General features: G+C 33.6%; 2 protein-coding genes across 3 annotated transcripts; one reads left to right on the top strand and one right to left on the bottom strand.

The window, feature by feature from the left end:
- Window positions 1-893: 893 nt before the first annotated feature.
- Window positions 894-12159, bottom strand: LOC132282755 (V-type proton ATPase subunit E). 2 transcript variants are annotated; one of them, XM_059784534.1, is made up of 6 exons: window positions 11892-12156; window positions 11015-11115; window positions 9381-9537; window positions 8527-8720; window positions 8185-8284; window positions 894-1129 (listed from the first exon to the last, which is right to left on the bottom strand). In XM_059784534.1, the coding sequence occupies exons 1-6, from the start codon at window positions 11991-11993 to the stop codon at window positions 1094-1096; spliced, it is 690 nt and encodes a 229-aa protein (XP_059640517.1). In that variant the 5' UTR covers window positions 11994-12156; the 3' UTR covers window positions 894-1093. The 2 variants fall into 2 exon arrangements, with proteins under 2 accessions (XP_059640517.1, XP_059640518.1); XM_059784535.1 differs by lacking the exon at window positions 894-1129 and adding an exon at window positions 2429-5403 and having other exon boundaries at window positions 11892-12159.
- A 3119-nt stretch (window positions 12160-15278) lies between these two features.
- LOC132285228 (uncharacterized) lies at window positions 15279-17458 on the top strand. The gene is made up of 2 exons (XM_059787396.1): window positions 15279-15558; window positions 15986-17458. The coding sequence occupies exon 2, from the start codon at window positions 16003-16005 to the stop codon at window positions 17116-17118; it is 1116 nt and encodes a 371-aa protein (XP_059643379.1). The 5' UTR covers window positions 15279-15558; window positions 15986-16002; the 3' UTR covers window positions 17119-17458.
- The last annotated feature ends 952 nt before the right edge of the window (window positions 17459-18410 follow it).

Genomic DNA, 18410 nt, shown 5'->3' on the forward strand with positions numbered 1-18410 from the left:
AATATTCGTGCTGAGAAGTTAAACTATAACAAGCTTGCAATGGGCTGGTCATATAGCCCAGCCCAAACTGGCGCCAGGTACTCTTGATCCAAAATTCTAAAGAGTGTTTTCTTTTTTCCTCGCAAATTGCAATCAAATACTCCGTATTAATTAAAAGGGTAAATTATACTTACCAAGACTAGTCCACTGCTTGTCCAAAAATACAATTATATCCCCAACTCACGACATTTCTACCAATCTAATTTTCTTTAGTTAAGGGAATAATTGTCTTTTTGCACAAGCATTGGCAAAAGCTAAAAAAAACTTGTCACATCAACATTATCAACGTAACTTACAACTGAAATCGATTTGTTACATACATTCAACATTATCAACGTAACTTACAACTGAAATCGATTTGTTACATACATATAACTAGGAGGAGGTAACAATAATTATTCAAAACACATGGTATGTGAGTGTGATAAACTCTAACTAGAGGAAAAATAAGTGCAATTTACCCTAATTAAAACACACAAAATAATCTCAAAAGATATTATTATTATGGTAGGGTTGTGTTAAAATTTTCGTTTCACAACTATACGAATGGTGTTTTAGGCCTGGGTCCGCCTACAAGTAGAAACACAACAATTCACTTTTGAGAGTCCAGCCCAAGTATCACTATCATCTCGCAAATAATAAAATGGCAAATATTTGTTGAGACTTGTGCATTAAAAAAATGAAATTTTAATTCAAAAATATTATTTAAACATTTATCCGATTGCTAAAAACAACAATTACAAAGCATCATCTTTCTGTTAGTTCAAACACCATAAACTCGGATTCTTATCAACAAAGCCTTAATCCTATGAACATACATTTATTTGGTGCGTAAATCAGATTAAGCCGGAATCTTAAATAAATAAATATTAATTAAATAAGAATGCATTGCCAAGTGAAAAACAAAGCAATGAGCAGCCTCACCAATACAAATGCAGGTAAAAAAGGAATCAGAGAATAAAATAGAAGATACACGAACAAACAAATAGACACCGGTTTCAGCAACGGTCGACCAATTTTCTAATATGTGATGAACACAAAATTCTCCGGCCCATCATGCAGCAACTTGATCAAAGAGCTGCTTGCGGATCTGCAACAACAAAAAACATACATAGATGTGGTTGAAGCATGGTCATTCATTTTACACAAATGCATAGCAACCTAAAGCTGTTACATATAATCATGGTTAAGGTACACACAACTATATAAAATTATAGACAATATAACATAAGCTCTCTCGCGCTCTCTCATTTTTCATTGTGGGCTAGGAATGGTTTCATGATGATAAATTACTACTAGGTACAGAAAATACACACATTGTTGAACTTTCGAGTTTCTAAAGTTAAATATAATCTATTTGGGTTTTCGGAAAATAAAATAAAATTGAAGTAACTAGTTCTACAGATATGGTAAGATTATGAATAAACCAGGTTGTGGTGGGAGCTTCAAGCATCTTGTTATCTTTTACCATTTTTATGTCATTTTTTGGTCCACTAAAGTTGACAGTTCGGGGCCAAACAGAACAAGAAAAACACCTATAAAAGGGAAGCACCAAAATCTTTCGGTCTTTTTTTGTCAGATTGACAACTGGGATAGAGGGGATGCTCCACTAATATTCCCATTGGGCATCTAGAAAGCCGTGCATAGTCATCATTCAAGGATACTGACATGTTTCCTTATGGAAGCATGATGCAGAGAGAACCCGTGGAAGAAATTAATTCAGTTACATATTACATCTTTGGCTCAAGCTTGATGTTAAGTTTTGTTCATATTAATGGCCTATAACAGGATGTCAGTTCAGAATGGCAATGATCCATATAGAATTAAAAAAAAAAAAGGGTGTAAGAGCATCCGGTATGCATAAAACATATTATCTATCCACTTTTTTAAAAGTAGATAGCCAAGTCGGCACACTTTATATTAAAGTGTGCCGACTTGGCTATCTACCTTTTTTTATCCATTATGTTTCAACCCACTATCTCGTTAACTAATTTATTATTATTTAATTACAAAATGAAAAGAAAATTTGTTTAAATTTTTTTCAATTGTTTTTTTTTTTTTATCTTTTTCCAACAGCTATATTTCAATTTCTATATAAACTACTCATTCTATCTTCTTTCAATCCTCAAGTCCATTTCTTTGCATTCTCAAGTCCATTTTCTCTTCTTTAAGACTTCTGTCTTTATTATACACAAAAAAGAATGGCTTCATCATCACGATATATTCCAGTCTCCGAGTTTATTTCTCCATTCAATTAGACAGATTCAAATGGGAAGATGTTATTGAAATCCATTGAAAATGGATGAACACTGTGAGGAGGTTGTTATCACCTGATAGGGTGTGGGCATTCTTTCAAACCTTGTAAGAGAAAATATATTAAATGTGGTCGAGAGGAGCCAGTAAAATGGAGGTGGAAGATCCATGGAGTGTTGAAAGATGACAATTGAGTGATAAAAACTAAAAGAAACATTGAGAGAGATAATTGTTGAAGATGAGAATTGTTGGAAGAGTTGAAGAAGTATTTATAAAGATTTAAAAAAATAAAAAATAAATAAATAAATAAAGCCGTTGTGAATGAAAATAAGAGTTGTTGAATGAAAAACAAAGAGTTGTTGAGAGATATATTTGCAAACAGCTATAATAATTGATGAGGGAAAGGGACAAAAAGGGGGAACCACAAAAAGAAACAAAAAGTAAAAGACGTGTTGAGACAGCAGAAGCGCGCGAATAAATAAACATCCAATGAAAGTTAACAAAGCAATCACACGCAAACACAAGATATATATGATTCAGCCAAAACCAACCTACGTCTATGGATGACAAGAGATTTCACTATGATTCGTAGAGATATTACAACAATAGAGTACCAAAACCACCACTCCACGAGCCTATTTCCTCGCTACTAGAGTTACCGGTATTTTTCCTACTCAACCAACCTATATACTACCTCTACCAATCAACTCCCTCATGAGACTACATCTCTCTCAATCTCATAAGTCTAAACCCAAAGCCTATGTATCTATTTATAAAGTTCCAAACCCAATTCCTTATTAGACAAGGATTACAATTTCTTAGAGTTATGACTTGCCAAACAAGAAATTACCAAACAGAATACAACTCTAAAATTGAAACATAATTAGAGTAGGCATTTGAAACACAAATCCCAACAACTATATAAAATTATAGACAATATAACATAAGCTCTCTCGCGCTCTCTCATTTTTCATTGTGGGCTAGGAATGGTTTCATGATGATAAATTACTACTAGGTACAGAAAATACACACATTGTTGAACTTTCGAGTTTCTAAAGTTAAATATAATCTATTTGGGTTTTCGGAAAATAAAATAAAATTGAAGTAACTAGTTCTACAGATATGGTAAGATTATGAATAAACCAGGTTGTGGTGGGAGTTTCAAGCATCTTGTTATCTTTTACCATTTTTATGTCATTTTTTGGTCCACTAAAGTTAGACAGTTCAAGGCCAAACAGAACAAGAAAAACACCTATAAAAGGGAAGCACCAAAATCTTTCGGTCTTTTTTTGTCAGATTGACAACTGGGATAGAGGGGATGCTCCACTAATATTCCCATTGGGCATCTAGAAAGCCGTGCATAGTCATCATTCAAGGATACTGACATGTTTCCTTATGGAAGCATGATGCAGAGAGAACCCGTGGAAGAAATTAATTCAGTTACATATTACATCTTTGGCTCAAGCTTGATGTTAAGTTTTGTTCATATTAATGGCCTATAACAGGATGTCAGTACAGAATGGCAATGATCCATATAGAATTAAAAAAAAAAAAAAAAAAAGGGTGTAAGAGCATCCGGTATTGCATAAAACATATTATCTATCCACTTTTTTAAAAGTAGATAGCCAAGTCTATCTACCTTTTTTTATCCATTATGTTTCAACCCACTATCTCGTTAACTAATTTATTATTATTTAATTACAAAATGAAAAGAAAATTTGTTTAAATTTTTTTCAATTGTTTTTTTTTTTTTTTATCTTTTTCCAACAGCTATATTTCAATTTCTATATAAACTACTCATTCTATCTTCTTTCAATCCTCAAGTCCATTTCTTTGCATTCTCAAGTCCATTTTCTCTTCTTTAAGACTTCTGTCTTTATTATACACAAAAAAGAATGGCTTCATCATCACGATATATACCAGTCTCCGAGTTTATTTCTCCATTCAATTAGACAGATTCAAATGGGAAGATGTTTTTGAAATCCATTGAAAATGGATGAACACTGTGAGGAGGTTGTTATCACCTGATAGGGTGTGGGCATTCTTTCAAACCTTGTAAGAGAAAATATATTAAATGTGGTCGAGAGGAGTCAGTAAAATGGAGGTGGAAGATCCATGGAGTGTTGAAAGATGACAATTGAGTGATAAAAACTAAAAGAACATTGAGAGAGATAATTGTTGGAAGAGTTGAAGTAGTATTTATAAAGATTTAAAAAAATAAATAAATAAATAAATAAATAAAGCCGTTGTGAATGAAAATAAGAGTTGTTGAATGAAAAACAAAAAGTTGTTGAGAGATATATTTGCAAACAGCTATAATAATTGATGAGGGAAAGGGACAAAAAGGGGGAACCACAAAAAGAAACAAAAAGTAAAAGACGTGTTGAGACAGCAGAAGCGCGCGAATAAATAAACATCCAATGAAAGTTAACAAAGCAATCACACGCAAACACAAGATATATATGATTCAGCCAAAACCAGCCTACGTCTATGGATGAGAAGAGATTTCACTATGATTCGTAGAGATATTACAACAATAGAGTACCAACACCACCACTCCACGAGCCTATTTCCTCGCTACTAGAGTTACCGGTGTTTTTCCTACTCAACCAACCTATATACTACCTCTACCAATCAACTCCCTCATGAGACTACATCTCTCTCAATTTCATAAGTCTAAACCCAAAGCCTATATATCTATTTATAGAGTTCCAAACCCAATTCCTTATTAGACAAGGATTACAATTTCTTAGAGTTATGACTTGCCAAACAAGAAATTACCAAACAGAATACAACTCTAAAATTGAAACATAATTAGAGTAGGAATTTGAAACACAAATCCCAACAATCTCCACCTTGGCTCAAATTTCATCCGGCCAATCATCATTTCCCATGGCATTGATCATGACACTTCTTTTGCAGCTTCAATCTTGACGATACTCCTGCAAAACTCCGATTTTCCACGTTATACGTGTTTGACTCCAAGGCTCCACCTTGACTACTCGAACTCCATGCCATGTAACCAAACCGATTGACTCCACCTACAATTAAAGCCTGTTGTAGCACATGTTGAGACTTCTTGTGTTTTATGGATCTCCTTCACCTTTATCTCTGATACCAATTTGTTGGGCAGAGAAAGCACGTGAAACATAAAGATCCAATGATAGGTAACAAAATAATCACACACAAACACAAGATATACATGGTTTAGCCAAAAATCGGCCTACGTCCATGGATGAGAAGAGATTCCACTATGATTCGTCAAGATATTACAACAATAGAGTACCAACACCACCACTTCACGAGCCTATTTCCTCGCTACCAGTTTTACCGGTGTTTTTCCTACTCAACCAACCCATATACTACCTCTACCCATCAACTCTCTTATGAGACTACATCTCTCTCAATCTCATAAGTCTCAACCCAAAGCCTACGTATCTATTTATAGAGTTCCAAACCCAATTCCTTGTTAGACTATGATTATAATTTCTTAGAGTTAAGACTTGCCAAACAAGAAATTATCAAACAGAATACAACTCTAAAATATAAACATAATTTTGAAGGAATTTGAGACACAAATCCCAACAACATGTTTAAAAAATTGTGCCAAAAACGGCAATAGAGACAGAGATATAATCTATGGGACTCTCTATTTGTGGACAATGTAATTGGCACTCAACTCCCCATCCACACCGGTTGCCTCCTTCTCTACTTGACTCTCATATTGTCTACTTCTTCTTGCACCTCGGATGCTCTTATATTGTCACTCTACTCCCCACCCACACCGGTTGTCTCCTTCTCTACTTACTCTCATATTGTCTACTTCTCGCACCCCGGATGCTCTAATATTGTCACTCTACTTCCCACCCAAACCGGTTGCCTCCATCTCTACTTGACTCTCATATTGTCTACTTCTTCTTGCACCCCAGATGCTCTTATATTGTCCACAGATAGAGAGTTTCATAGATTACATCTATGTCTCTATTATCAGTTTTTGGCACAATTTTTTAAACATGTCTTTTACTTTTTGTTTCTTTTTGTGGTCGCCCCTTTTTCTCTCTTTCCCTATCAATTATTATAGTTGTTTGAAAATATATCTCTCAACATCTCTCTGTTTTTCATTCACATGGGAACCATTTATATACTGTAGGGGCGGGTATGGGTACAATATTGAAACCCATCGTGGGTTACTGGGCGGGGACAGGGTCTGGTAAAAATTTGCCCCTCCCCACCTTATATACTTTTTTAAAAAATAAAAATAATAATTAAAATATATATATGTGTTATAACTTATAACCCTAACCTCAGTGCCTCACCACATCCACAAGTTCACAACAAAACACAGACTCACACAGGTCGGCGCATCTCACAAAAGACCAAACCCTCACCAGTCACCAAAAAGACCAAACGTTCCAAGCCTTCACCAGTGATTGACGCAGTCACCACTCAGGCAGTCAGACAGAGCAGCAGAGATTGACGCGGTCAGGCAGAGATCGTCGATTCATCTCTATCGCACCCTCACCCTTCATCTCTTTATTCTGTGCACTCTTATTAAGTGATTCAACTTGATTTTTCTATATATTCTTTTTTCTTTTTTTTTTCCTGCCATTTTAGGGTTTTCAACTATATTTGTTTTCAAGTACATATATAGGAGTGAATTTTTTTTTTTTTTAATAAATAAATATTGTATAAAAAGCGTTCAAAAGGGGAATGTGTCCTTCAAAAGCTACACGAGGCCAAAAAGGGCCTTTAGACCCTCAAGTAGTCCAAAAAATCAACAAGTTCCTCTAAGGATTTAAAATTTCTCCCTAAACTCAACAAGTTCCAATTCTCCCTAGGAGTGAATTGGACCTGTGTTTCTAGAATCCTTGATGGGGAACATGTGCAGTGTTGGCTATTCCAATTCCAAATGAAAACTGAACTTTCCTCATCATGAGGCCCACACAAACATTCCTCTTTCGTTGCTTTCTATGTGTGTCAGGGACAAGAGAAAGATAGCCCAAATCATGGGAGTGGGTGGAATTGGTCATAGCTTTGAACGTTTGAATGCTAGATTAGGCTGTTGATATATTAATTGTGATTTGGGAGCCTAGAATCAATAGAGAAGTACAAGTATTGGAAATCAGAATTAGTTGAGGAGATCCAATGCCTTCTATTAAGGTTTTCTACCAGTATATATGAACATCAACTTTTGCTTTAACACTTCAAGGTGGTGTATGAAGTTATTAATAGTAATTTTCTTACACCCTTAAAACAAAATTCAAATAATAAACCAAATAGTACACATTTCTCAGAAAGACACCTATTCCCTTTCTAAATGATGCCTCTCTTCATTTGCCTTTGTTACTCCATTATGCAGAACTGTATGTATATTTATAGAAGAGATTCTCAGTTAACTGTCATTTTCTGATGAATTCTTGAAATTCTCATTTAACGGGGCAGGCATGGGTACAAGCATTTCCCAACGGGGCGGGTATGGACCGTGAGAATTCAACCTGTCCTGGGTATGGGGCGGGGATGGATTTGTCAATAGTCAGATGGGGCCGGGACAGGTTTAGGCAAACCCTTGATATACCCACCCCATTGCAATCCCTAACACAAAGTGGACAAAGTGGGGGGTGGCACTGCCAGAAGGTAGATTGAAAAAAATTATAATTATTTAAGATTTGAAAGTAAAAAATTCACAAAAAGCTTAACACTCGAGGATGCACAGTAAAAGTGACAAAAGCCTAAAGGATATTAACCATAATAAATATTTTTACAAAATTTTATAGTTGGCCTGATGCTAACCCACCTATTACAGGGGGAAAAAATGCACACGAAGATATTAATGGCCACATAAAAACAACTAATGAGAAAAGTAGGACAAGCTAGAACATGAATAAGAAATACCTGTGGAAGTTTTTTACGGAACACAACATCCAATCTTGCATCAAGTGTGTTCTCACACACAATTTTCCCATCTCGAGAAGCCAACACTACACCTCCAGAGCTGAAAAACCAAAAGAGTATTATTGGAGGGTTTTTCGATTATCATTCTTACAATAAACATTTCTTTTTTCGTTAATATTCAATAACAGATTGGATATTAGGAAAGCTAAAATCCAGATGGCACATCAGCACGTGAAATTTGACTAGCTGCAGCCAGTCAACTGCAGCACATAATATAAACAATGGTGAATGATTGTAGTCAATTTTTTTAAGCATTGATTTATAACTGAATAAAAATATTACCAGAAGGGACCATGGGCATGATGATGGGAAGGAGCAGGCGGAAGGTAGATGTTGTCAATTATAATCTCAGGTTGATGAACATTTGCTTTTTCTGCATATTCCTCCTTTGCTGAGTCCAAAACTGACTCAACCAAATATAGGTCATCTTTCCGACAACGCAATAAGACAGCTGGCTCTTTTAGTCTAAGCAAACTCTGCAATACATAAGGGAAACCTTGCAGCACCAGCTAAATGACCAAATTATGAAAAATAATTTCTATCCATAAAGCATGCTAATAAAACATAAGCTTTAAAACGTGGGTTCTAAAATCCCACGAAAGTAGCATAAATCCATTTCGCTTTTCAAGCAAAAATTCATCTTCAAGACTGATGCTGATACATGACTTCGTGTATTCATGAGTAAAAACTTCAAGAACTTAATAAATTACCCGCATTGCATTTTCCCCTTTCTGATGATGCTTAAAATTATAGTAGTTTCTGATGCTTCTTCAACCCTCTCATATTCCTCTTCTCTCTTTTCCCAAAATTTAGGTGAGAGGAAGGATCTAAATTTTTACAACCATAGTGAAGTGTGAAACCTTTTCACAAGAATTTTGGAGAGCCATATCTAGATTCATAAACTGGGAAAACCATAAACCAAATCCACACATTCCATAACAGTATCAATTTGAAACTGACTACATCATTTCTTCAATTTTGTAACAAGGTAATCATGTTTTTTAAATATGTTCTCCACCAACAAAAATAAAATAAAATAAAAGTATACAAAAAAGGAATTATCAAAATTAAATAAGTTCCTACTGACCTGAACAACAAGATCTTTCAAAAGCCTAATTAAATAAGTTTCTACTGACCTGAACAACAAGATCTTTCAAAAGCCTTTTATACACATGGTGATCATGGCTCACATGCAGAAGTTCCTTTGAAGCAGCCTCTTTCATGTAACTAACCAAGTCATCCTGAGCTTGAAGAACTTTGATTCGAGAAGAATTGAGCTGCATAGAGTACTCGCTGTGATAAATCAATATAAAGTGTTAGTGTATATAGTAACCAAATTTAATTATGTATATGGATAATGACGACAACAATGATAAGAAGTGCTCGCCATAAAACTTTATCTTTTACCCATATGAATTACCTATGATAATATAACTTATTGTGACATAGTGACATACTAACATTGTCACCTAAACCCATTTACTTGATTTCTCCCACTTCAAAATAAAGAAATCCACAAGCCTCCTAGATTCAAAGGTCTTGCTTTAAAAGTTTCAAAGTCAATGTTTCCTAGAAGATTCCTAAGATGATGATGATGATGATGATGATGATGATGAAAATAAGAAAATGTTTACCATTCAAATTAGAGTATTAGACCAAAAGAAGACATTTAACAGAAGGTAGAATACAATAACAGAAGGAATCAAAACATTATACAAGGGATGTTAATTTGATATAACAACAAAGTGACAACATTCTTATTACTGGGAGAGCCTCAGTTAAAAGTTAAAATGATTAGCAACCTCACAAACTAATTTAGATCGGGTCAAATGCCGGAAGAAGTTACCTGAAAGGCTTAAACAACAAAATGATATGCAATAAGAAACATTGGTAAAAAAGAGTTACCAACTTAAACAAAATGGACAAGCCATGTGTTCCAAATATTGATCAACAAGTACGCAATAATGATTGGTATTCTATTCATGACCCTTAATGTATTCCAAAGTTAGGCCCATCGAGATAAGCTCTCCCTCCTCTTTTTTCTTTTGTATTTTTTTCCCTTTCTTTTTTGGTGCTTTGTTAATAGTCTGTAATTGAAATCAAATTTTGTCAACATATCTGCCTCATTTTGGTCTAGTTTCTTCTTTTTCTGATGTAAGGCTTCCTGATCCACTTTGAATTGAATCCATATTGGACAACACAATAATCTGAAACCCACATACAGCAATTCAAAACACCCTCGAAAAACAACAAATAGTTTACGAAATTTTAATTGTGAATATTATCCATTCATGTGATCGGGGTGGGGTGAGCCAATCAAACAATTGTCTCAAGGGGAAAAACTAAGTAAAGATATTGAATCTCCATCTATCCCCTCCCAACCCAAAATAAAAGATAGCATTCTATATAAATTTTAAAAATTATTAATGATGCAATTCGGTTGTTATGAAACTTGCTAACTTTTTTTACTAACGGGCCGTCACATGGAACACAAACTAAAGGAAGTAATGAAACCAAAGAGCAATCTAGATCTAGCTGACACTATTCAACATTATGAGACATTGTTGTCTTTGCATAAAAGTATAAAAACTGAGCCATTAAATAACATACTCCACAATCAGTTCAGTCCAACCAGGAAATCAATAAAAACCAGGTTATATCACCTGACTTCAGCCTATTCCAACTAGAAAGGTTGACAATTGTAGAAATATATAACATGTGTTTTGATGCATATATATGTACGTATAAAGAAAACAGCTCAGCACATTACATTTTCTTTCGAACTTCAACTTGCTTCTCTTTACGCTCGTATTCTTGTCTAATCTTCTTTCTCTCAGCTTCAACCAATTGTAACTTCTCAATGTTAAATTCCTGCAATAAACATGACAAATGCATATAACTCCTCTATATATCTACACCTATATGCAGCTTCTATAAATCTACCACACAAAATATAATATGTATATACGAGATTTGCAAATAATTTGGAGTTCCAGCACGTCCATATATATTCTACTCCTATACACGTCTATCCATACATCAATCACATAACATATATATATATATGCATAAAAAGTATATAAAGGAACCAGATTTGCACAGAATTTGGAGTTCGAGTAGGAATTATGTCACCTATATATCTACACCTAGCCTTAGCTCAACCTTTTCCATTGTGAGGAGGTCACTGGTTCAAAACAAGGAAACAGCCTCTCTGCATTCGGTGGTAAGACTGCTTAAATCTGAGCCTCTCTCAGACCCCGCAATGGGGGGAGCCTCGTGTCCTGGGTACACCTTTTTTATATATATCTACACCTATACGTATCTGTCTATCTACACATCTTTGACTCACACAAGATACATATGTAATTTTGGAGTTCCAGTAGGAATGAATTCCTGTATTTATCTACACTACAACTACAAGTATCTGTCTATTTATATATCATTGATTCACACATCATGTATATATCTATATAATGGAACCAGATTTGCATATAATTTGGAGTTGAAATAGTAACTTATGTCCTGTATATATCTACATCTATACGGATCACTCTATCTTCATATCTGTGATATACATATAATATACATGTGTATGTAATGAAACAAGATTTGCATATAATTTGGAGTTGAAGTGAGAATTGGCTTACTTCTTCGGCCGAAACAGAGATCTCGTTGGACTTCTCTTCCGCTTCCTGGCGGATGAATCTCACCATCTGCTGGATCTGCTTGGTGACATCTGAATCGTTCATTTTCGGATCCGATTGGACAAATATCAAAGATTCGGTGGTGATCAGAGACTCGGCAGATCGTTCTTATATGAGAAGAAGAAAATAGAGAATTGAAGCTTTAAATATCTTTCTCCAGGATGAATCACCACTCCTTCTTACCACTTTTTATTACAATTGCAGATGATACTCTCCCCGTCCAAAAATAAAAAATAAAAAATTAAGTGTCTCGTTTAAATTTTCTAATATTACTAATTTAACATTCTTATATTAAACTTATAAAAATTAAACCAACATATCACTGTGGACCATTAAGAATAAAATTGTTAATTCATTCACCACAAATATAATTAAAAAACATTCTTTTAAAAAATTATATTCTCAAAAAAGGACATTTATTGGAACAGAGGAATTACTTTTAAAAACAAAATTTTCTATAACTAACCTTTTATTTTATTCTGTATGGTGACAATGCTTGAAGTTTGGGTTTATTATAAACACATATTACCTGAACAAGAATGGCCACAAATCGGATTGGATTAGGCATTAATCCTAATTTGATCCGGTCCTAATAGATTGAAAAATCTAAATTCGTCATCGATCTATGAAATTAACCAATCGAATTCATAGATTGGAATTTTTCCAAATAGCTCAATATTATTATTTTTTAACCCCAACTCAATTGACAAAATTTCAATTTATCAACATTAATTAAGATATTTAAATTATTATTAACTAATTTATTCTTAGAGACCATTAAATTATCATTATTTTAATTTAAAAGACCATTAACTAAAACATTCTTAAAATATATATATTACAAATTAAATTACGGATCAAATTGGATTTTTAACAACCTAATTCGTAATCCAATCCGATCCGTTACGAATCTTATATTATTGAATCCCCCACGGGTCCACAAGCCTAACAATCTGATCTGACATTAGATCAAACCGGACTCACAAATTGACCGATCAAATGCCCACCCCTAAACCTGAACCATTTTTTTAATAATGCCACTCTTCAAATTAAATAAAGTTAACAAAAACACTTAAATTTACCTTTTTAACCTTTACAAGTTTTATAAAATTAGCAAAATTGTCATTTACTCGTGTTTACTATTAAAAAGGGAGGTGTTTTATTATTAAGGAAGGTATGTGTAATTTCAAAAAGAGTTAAATACTCTACACCTCCTCAAGTTTGCCTTTATTACTCATATATTAAACTAATAATAAAAAAAATAAAAAGGCCTAAACCTCCCCTCAAGTTTGGTAAACATTGCCTTACCCCCTTCCACTAGTTGATACTTGATAGTTAGAAAAGTAATAAGTCAACTAATTAAAAAAATATAATACCAAAACTACCCTTCCCAAATTTAAGTAATTTTAATTTGGACAGAAATATCAACCTAAATTAACTTAGATATATCATTTTAATTTAGTCATAAGTCATGTATTAAAGAAGTGCATCTACTATATGTGTAAGAATCTGGAATACATCCATGGGCATTTCACAAAAAATCTAAAAAATAATATCTAGTGTTCACAATTTGATTTCGTTCATAATTTCTTCTTTAAATTATTCCAATGAAATTATTATGAAATTGATTAATATTATATATATATATATATATATATATATATATATAGATTTATTTAAAGAACAATACTTATGTCTTCAATAGTGATAATCTACACCATATTGATCGTTGATGTGGACCAATAATAAATTAACACATTTTATTTTGATTACCAAAAAATAGATGGTAATCAATCTTTGATTTGGTAATTGGGTATCTACCACCATATTAAATATGATAATTAAAGACGACATGCCTATTTATTATTGGTTCACATCAAGTATGGTGTTGATATTCACTAGTAAGAATCTAAGTATTGTTCATTTTTAAATCAATCCAATGAAATTATTATGAAATTGATTTTGAATCATGATATACAATTTAGCTAATTAAGCCAACAATATAAATCAATAATTACTTCATATATTTTATATAATGTTCGTAAGATGATGTCACATTTTTTCTCTATTTATTTATTCTATTTTTCTTTTGCCTTCACCTTGTCTATGAATTGAATTGATTAGAAACACTAAAACATTAGTTAGCATGAAGCATATGATTAGCTTTCCCAATCATATGCCTCAATTAAACATTTAATAATTGTTAATATAATTTCACAATATATTTAATACATGTCTCAATTAAACATCCAACTTAATGGAGAATGAAACTAAAAAAGACAGGTCCACGTCATTTATGGTCTAGTTGGTCTCAAACTCATTTATAACCTCATACATCCCATCTTCACTGGTCATGGATAGTTTTGGTATTATATTTTTTAAATTAGTTGACTTTTGACTTTTTTAACGGTGAATTAACGAAAGGGTTGATGGGGCAAAGTTAATCAAACCTGAGGGAGTGTTTTTTTTTTTTTTTTTTTTTTTTTTTTTTCACTAGTACAATCTGCCAGCAATAAAGGCAAACTTGAGAGAGTGTTAGAGCATTTAACTCTTTCAAAAATCATACAAAATGTCTCTATAATTATGACAAATCATAGCAGAAGTCCACTAAGTCACACAAAGCAATAAAATCTAAACTTTGGTAAGATTGGGAACGCCTGTACACTTGTCTGATGTTATGTGTATAAAATAAAAAATGCATTGAACTGTAAGTAACCTTATTTCTTTTATATTAAAAGATATATATTATTAATATGAATTAAAATACAACAGTTATATCATAATTTTTATTTTCAAAGAAATGGGACCTGAAATTTTATATATCTATTCTAAATCCTTAAAAAGAGATATTTTATTTTTCATATATGAAATGATTCCTCTAAAAAATTATAAAATAATAAATATATTAATTAATAAAAGTAAAATTAATAGTATCTATATATTTTGTTTGCAAATATATATGTATCTATACAATGTACACTTATCTAATATTTCTAGACTTTAAATAAGAAAAAAAAAAATGAATAATGTGGTAATGATATGTTTATTTTTATTTTTATACAATGTAGGTGTATTCAGTATTCTTTTCATTTCTAACATTTTATATTCATTACTAAGCATATTTATCAAATATTCTTTATTATTGACAAAGAACTTTCTTAGACTTAGAAGTCCATTTTAAAATTACAAAAAAAAATTCAACCAAACAGGCCCTTAGTTATTTCTAACAATAATAAATGTGCATGTGGTTGTCATAAATTCAATAAATGAGATTCATAAATTGAAGTCATGAATTGAAATTTTTTATTTCACCTTAAATGAGATTCATAACATAAATTGAAGTCATGAATTGAAATTTTTTATTTCACCTATTATAGAAAGATTTGCTTTCAGCTTGACACCACTAAATTGTGTTACTTTAGATGTCCATATAATTTACTTAAAAAAACAAAAAAAAATTCCATTTTGTACTAAGCAGGCATGCTTACAACAATCTGACCCTCAGTCTAAGCTCAGGCCTTCACGCTTCTCTGTCTCGTTCGACAACGCCTCGCCGAAATCATGGTTTAACTACCGGCAGTCGACGACTATCGACCGTTCCCACTTTCCGGTGAGTTTTTCCCCATTTACCCTCCTCCTCATCCTCCTCTCCCTCTATATATAGACATATATCTTTAGAATTTAACTTGGATGAAAATGATAAACTGTTCAGTTATAAGAAAATGATGGTAAGAAAAGAAATTGAATATTTGAATTAAATTGTTGCAAAGATATGGATAGAATAGATGATCAGTCACTCTTCTATGCTTGTTTTTCTGAATCATCCTTTGTTTTTATGTTAACTTGTCATTTTTTATATGTTGAAGATAAACTAGTAGGCATAAATAATTCTTGCATACCAACTGTTTGATACTATGATCCATCGAACATTGTCAAGCACACCATAGCCAGTTTAATTCTAACCCAATCCAGTGCAGATCATTTTAACTCTGATAGTTGTTTCTGATTCCACTTTTGATCACCTGTCTCTACCACAGCACAGGACCCTACGTCAATGTTTTTAAGAAGAGGCACTACGCTCACATCGCTGGTGAGCCCTCGTGTTCTTTCAAGGTTAGAAAGTTTTTCTTCGAGGGCCTTTTCGGTTCTTGACAAGGACAAGGAAGCAACTCAGTCTTCATTGGTTAATCAGAAGGGCACTACTTCTGCTGACTATGATGACAAAATTCGGCTTTCGCCATTGTTTTTGCACGGTGGACCTAATACGGAGGAGGGTTGCAATATTGAGCTTGTTGATACTGAGACGTGGCGAATTTCTTCTTGTTTAGCCGAGGTGTGGCGAGAAACTGACCGGGCAACAAAAGCAAAGGTTTTGTTTAAGGAAGCAGATGAAGTGGTTGATCATGCACCTCGGAATAATGATGACCCGGATTTTGATGAGATTGAGGATATGAGAATTCGTGGAAATCTCTTTTATAAGTTGGACAGGGATTCCAAAGAATTCGAGGAATACAATTATGACTTCCATCGCAGAAAATCTTCAAAGAGTAGGAGGGATGATCAGACAGAAAACAAAAAGGTGAACGCAAGTCGTAAGTTGGCCTCCAAAGTTGAAGAATCTTCAAAGAAGAAAGATGAGCGGAATTCAAGCAGAAAGAAGGATAACCTGTGTCAGAACTTGGACTCTGCGGGTGAAAGGCTGTCAAAGCTCGTTAAGAACGTAAATCTTAATTCTCCGCTTTGTGAAATAGAAAATTCTTGTATTGGAAAGAAAGTAAGGACTCCCAGTTTCAATCAGCTCACAGCCCCTTACCACGAACCATTTTGCTTGGACATTTACATATCTAAAGGATCTGTACGTGCCTGCATTATTCACCGGGCAACTAGCAAGGTCGTTGCTGTGGCACATTCCATTTCAAAGGACATGAAATTTGATCTGGGCTCAACTAAGAATGCAGCTGCTTGTGTTGCCGTTGGAGAAGTTCTAGCTCAAAGAGCCTTGGCTGATGATATCCATAATGTAGTCTATACGCCAAGGAAAGGGGAGAAATTGGAGGGGAAGCTTCAGATTGTACTTCAGTCCATCATTGATAATGATGTTAATGTGAAGGTTAAGATTAAGCAAAGAAGAGTAAAGAAAGCCGGACACTGGCAGTCATCTACCGGTTAGGAACACCTTTGCCCAGCCTGATTGTTTCATGGGGTCCAAGAACGAACTTCTTGGTCGTTTTCCTCTGTATTTGGAATATGGTTTGATTGCGCCCAATGAAAGTAATTTTCTTGAAGAAGACAAGTGCGAGAATTTCTAGTTACAACAATGTCTTTGAGTTGGCGAATTTCAACATGAATGTTCCACTTGAACCTGTGCATAGTTTTTGTCCAGAATAGAGGAGAATGGAAGGTTTTGTTGCAGTGGTCATTTGTTGTAGATGTGGATTGTTGAATCTAAAATGCATTATGCATGAATAAAATGAAATCCTTTTTCTTCAAAGTGTGCATCTTATTAGTCAGTCAAGGTGGGATTCCAATACCATTAATGTCTTAGTTTATCCATCATTTTATTTGGAAAGATTTATTTCTGTAATCAAATCCTAAACACTGCAGTTAAATGCCATCTGAGAACTCTGGGAGGTAATGATAATGCCAACATAAGGGTTGACAGTTCATCAGAGTTTCAACTTTCAAGAGACAAACAGCCTTTCCATTTCCTACCAAACCAAGCCAAACAGTCTTCCATTTCCTACCAAACCATGCCAAACAGCCTGCTAAGTTAGGATTCTATTATTTGCATTCAGAAGTGTTCATGTGTCACTTAGATTTTGCCTTGATGTACTTAGGTCAGAAGTGTTCATTTGATCTGTAAATTCGATTCGATCCAATTTGATGCATTCAGATCAGATCAAGTTTTTAGTCTCTTGGTTCGATGGATTCATAAATTAGGAATTCATAAAGATCGAATTAGTCTCCTAAATTTGATCTGACCCAATCCATGAAGAATATATTATATATTAAATATATAATAATAATAAGCATTAACCTTTACTCTTTGCACACTAACAAGCAGCGGCTATTTCAGTATATTCCATTTAAAAAATATATATATTTTTCTTATCTGAAATTTCAATTCCACAACAGCATCCCTTGCTTATTGAAAAGAAATCAAATGCATTAACCCTATGCTTCTCTGTTACTAGCAGTGGTCATAGTAGTCATACCATTTCACCAAACAAGAGCTTCATGTAATAATTCTATTAATGCTGGGCCAATGTAACTTTAGATGCTCCAAACAATATACAGTACAACACATTATAAGTACAATAAGGGCATGTTTGGTTGCTTCCATACACATCCATGAAGCTTTGATTCAATTTTTTAGGAAGTAATGGTTGGCAAAAAAATAGTAGAAGATCAGTGAAAATTGCACAAAGAATAGTTTACACTTGACAATTCATCATCTTTCAT

Source organism: Cornus florida, unplaced genomic scaffold (genome assembly GCF_030987335.1).
Source record: "Cornus florida cultivar Cherokee Brave unplaced genomic scaffold, ASM3098733v1 CherokeeBrave_3.0.0_Hap2_Chr11, whole genome shotgun sequence".
Taxonomy (NCBI): domain Eukaryota; kingdom Viridiplantae; phylum Streptophyta; class Magnoliopsida; order Cornales; family Cornaceae; genus Cornus; species Cornus florida.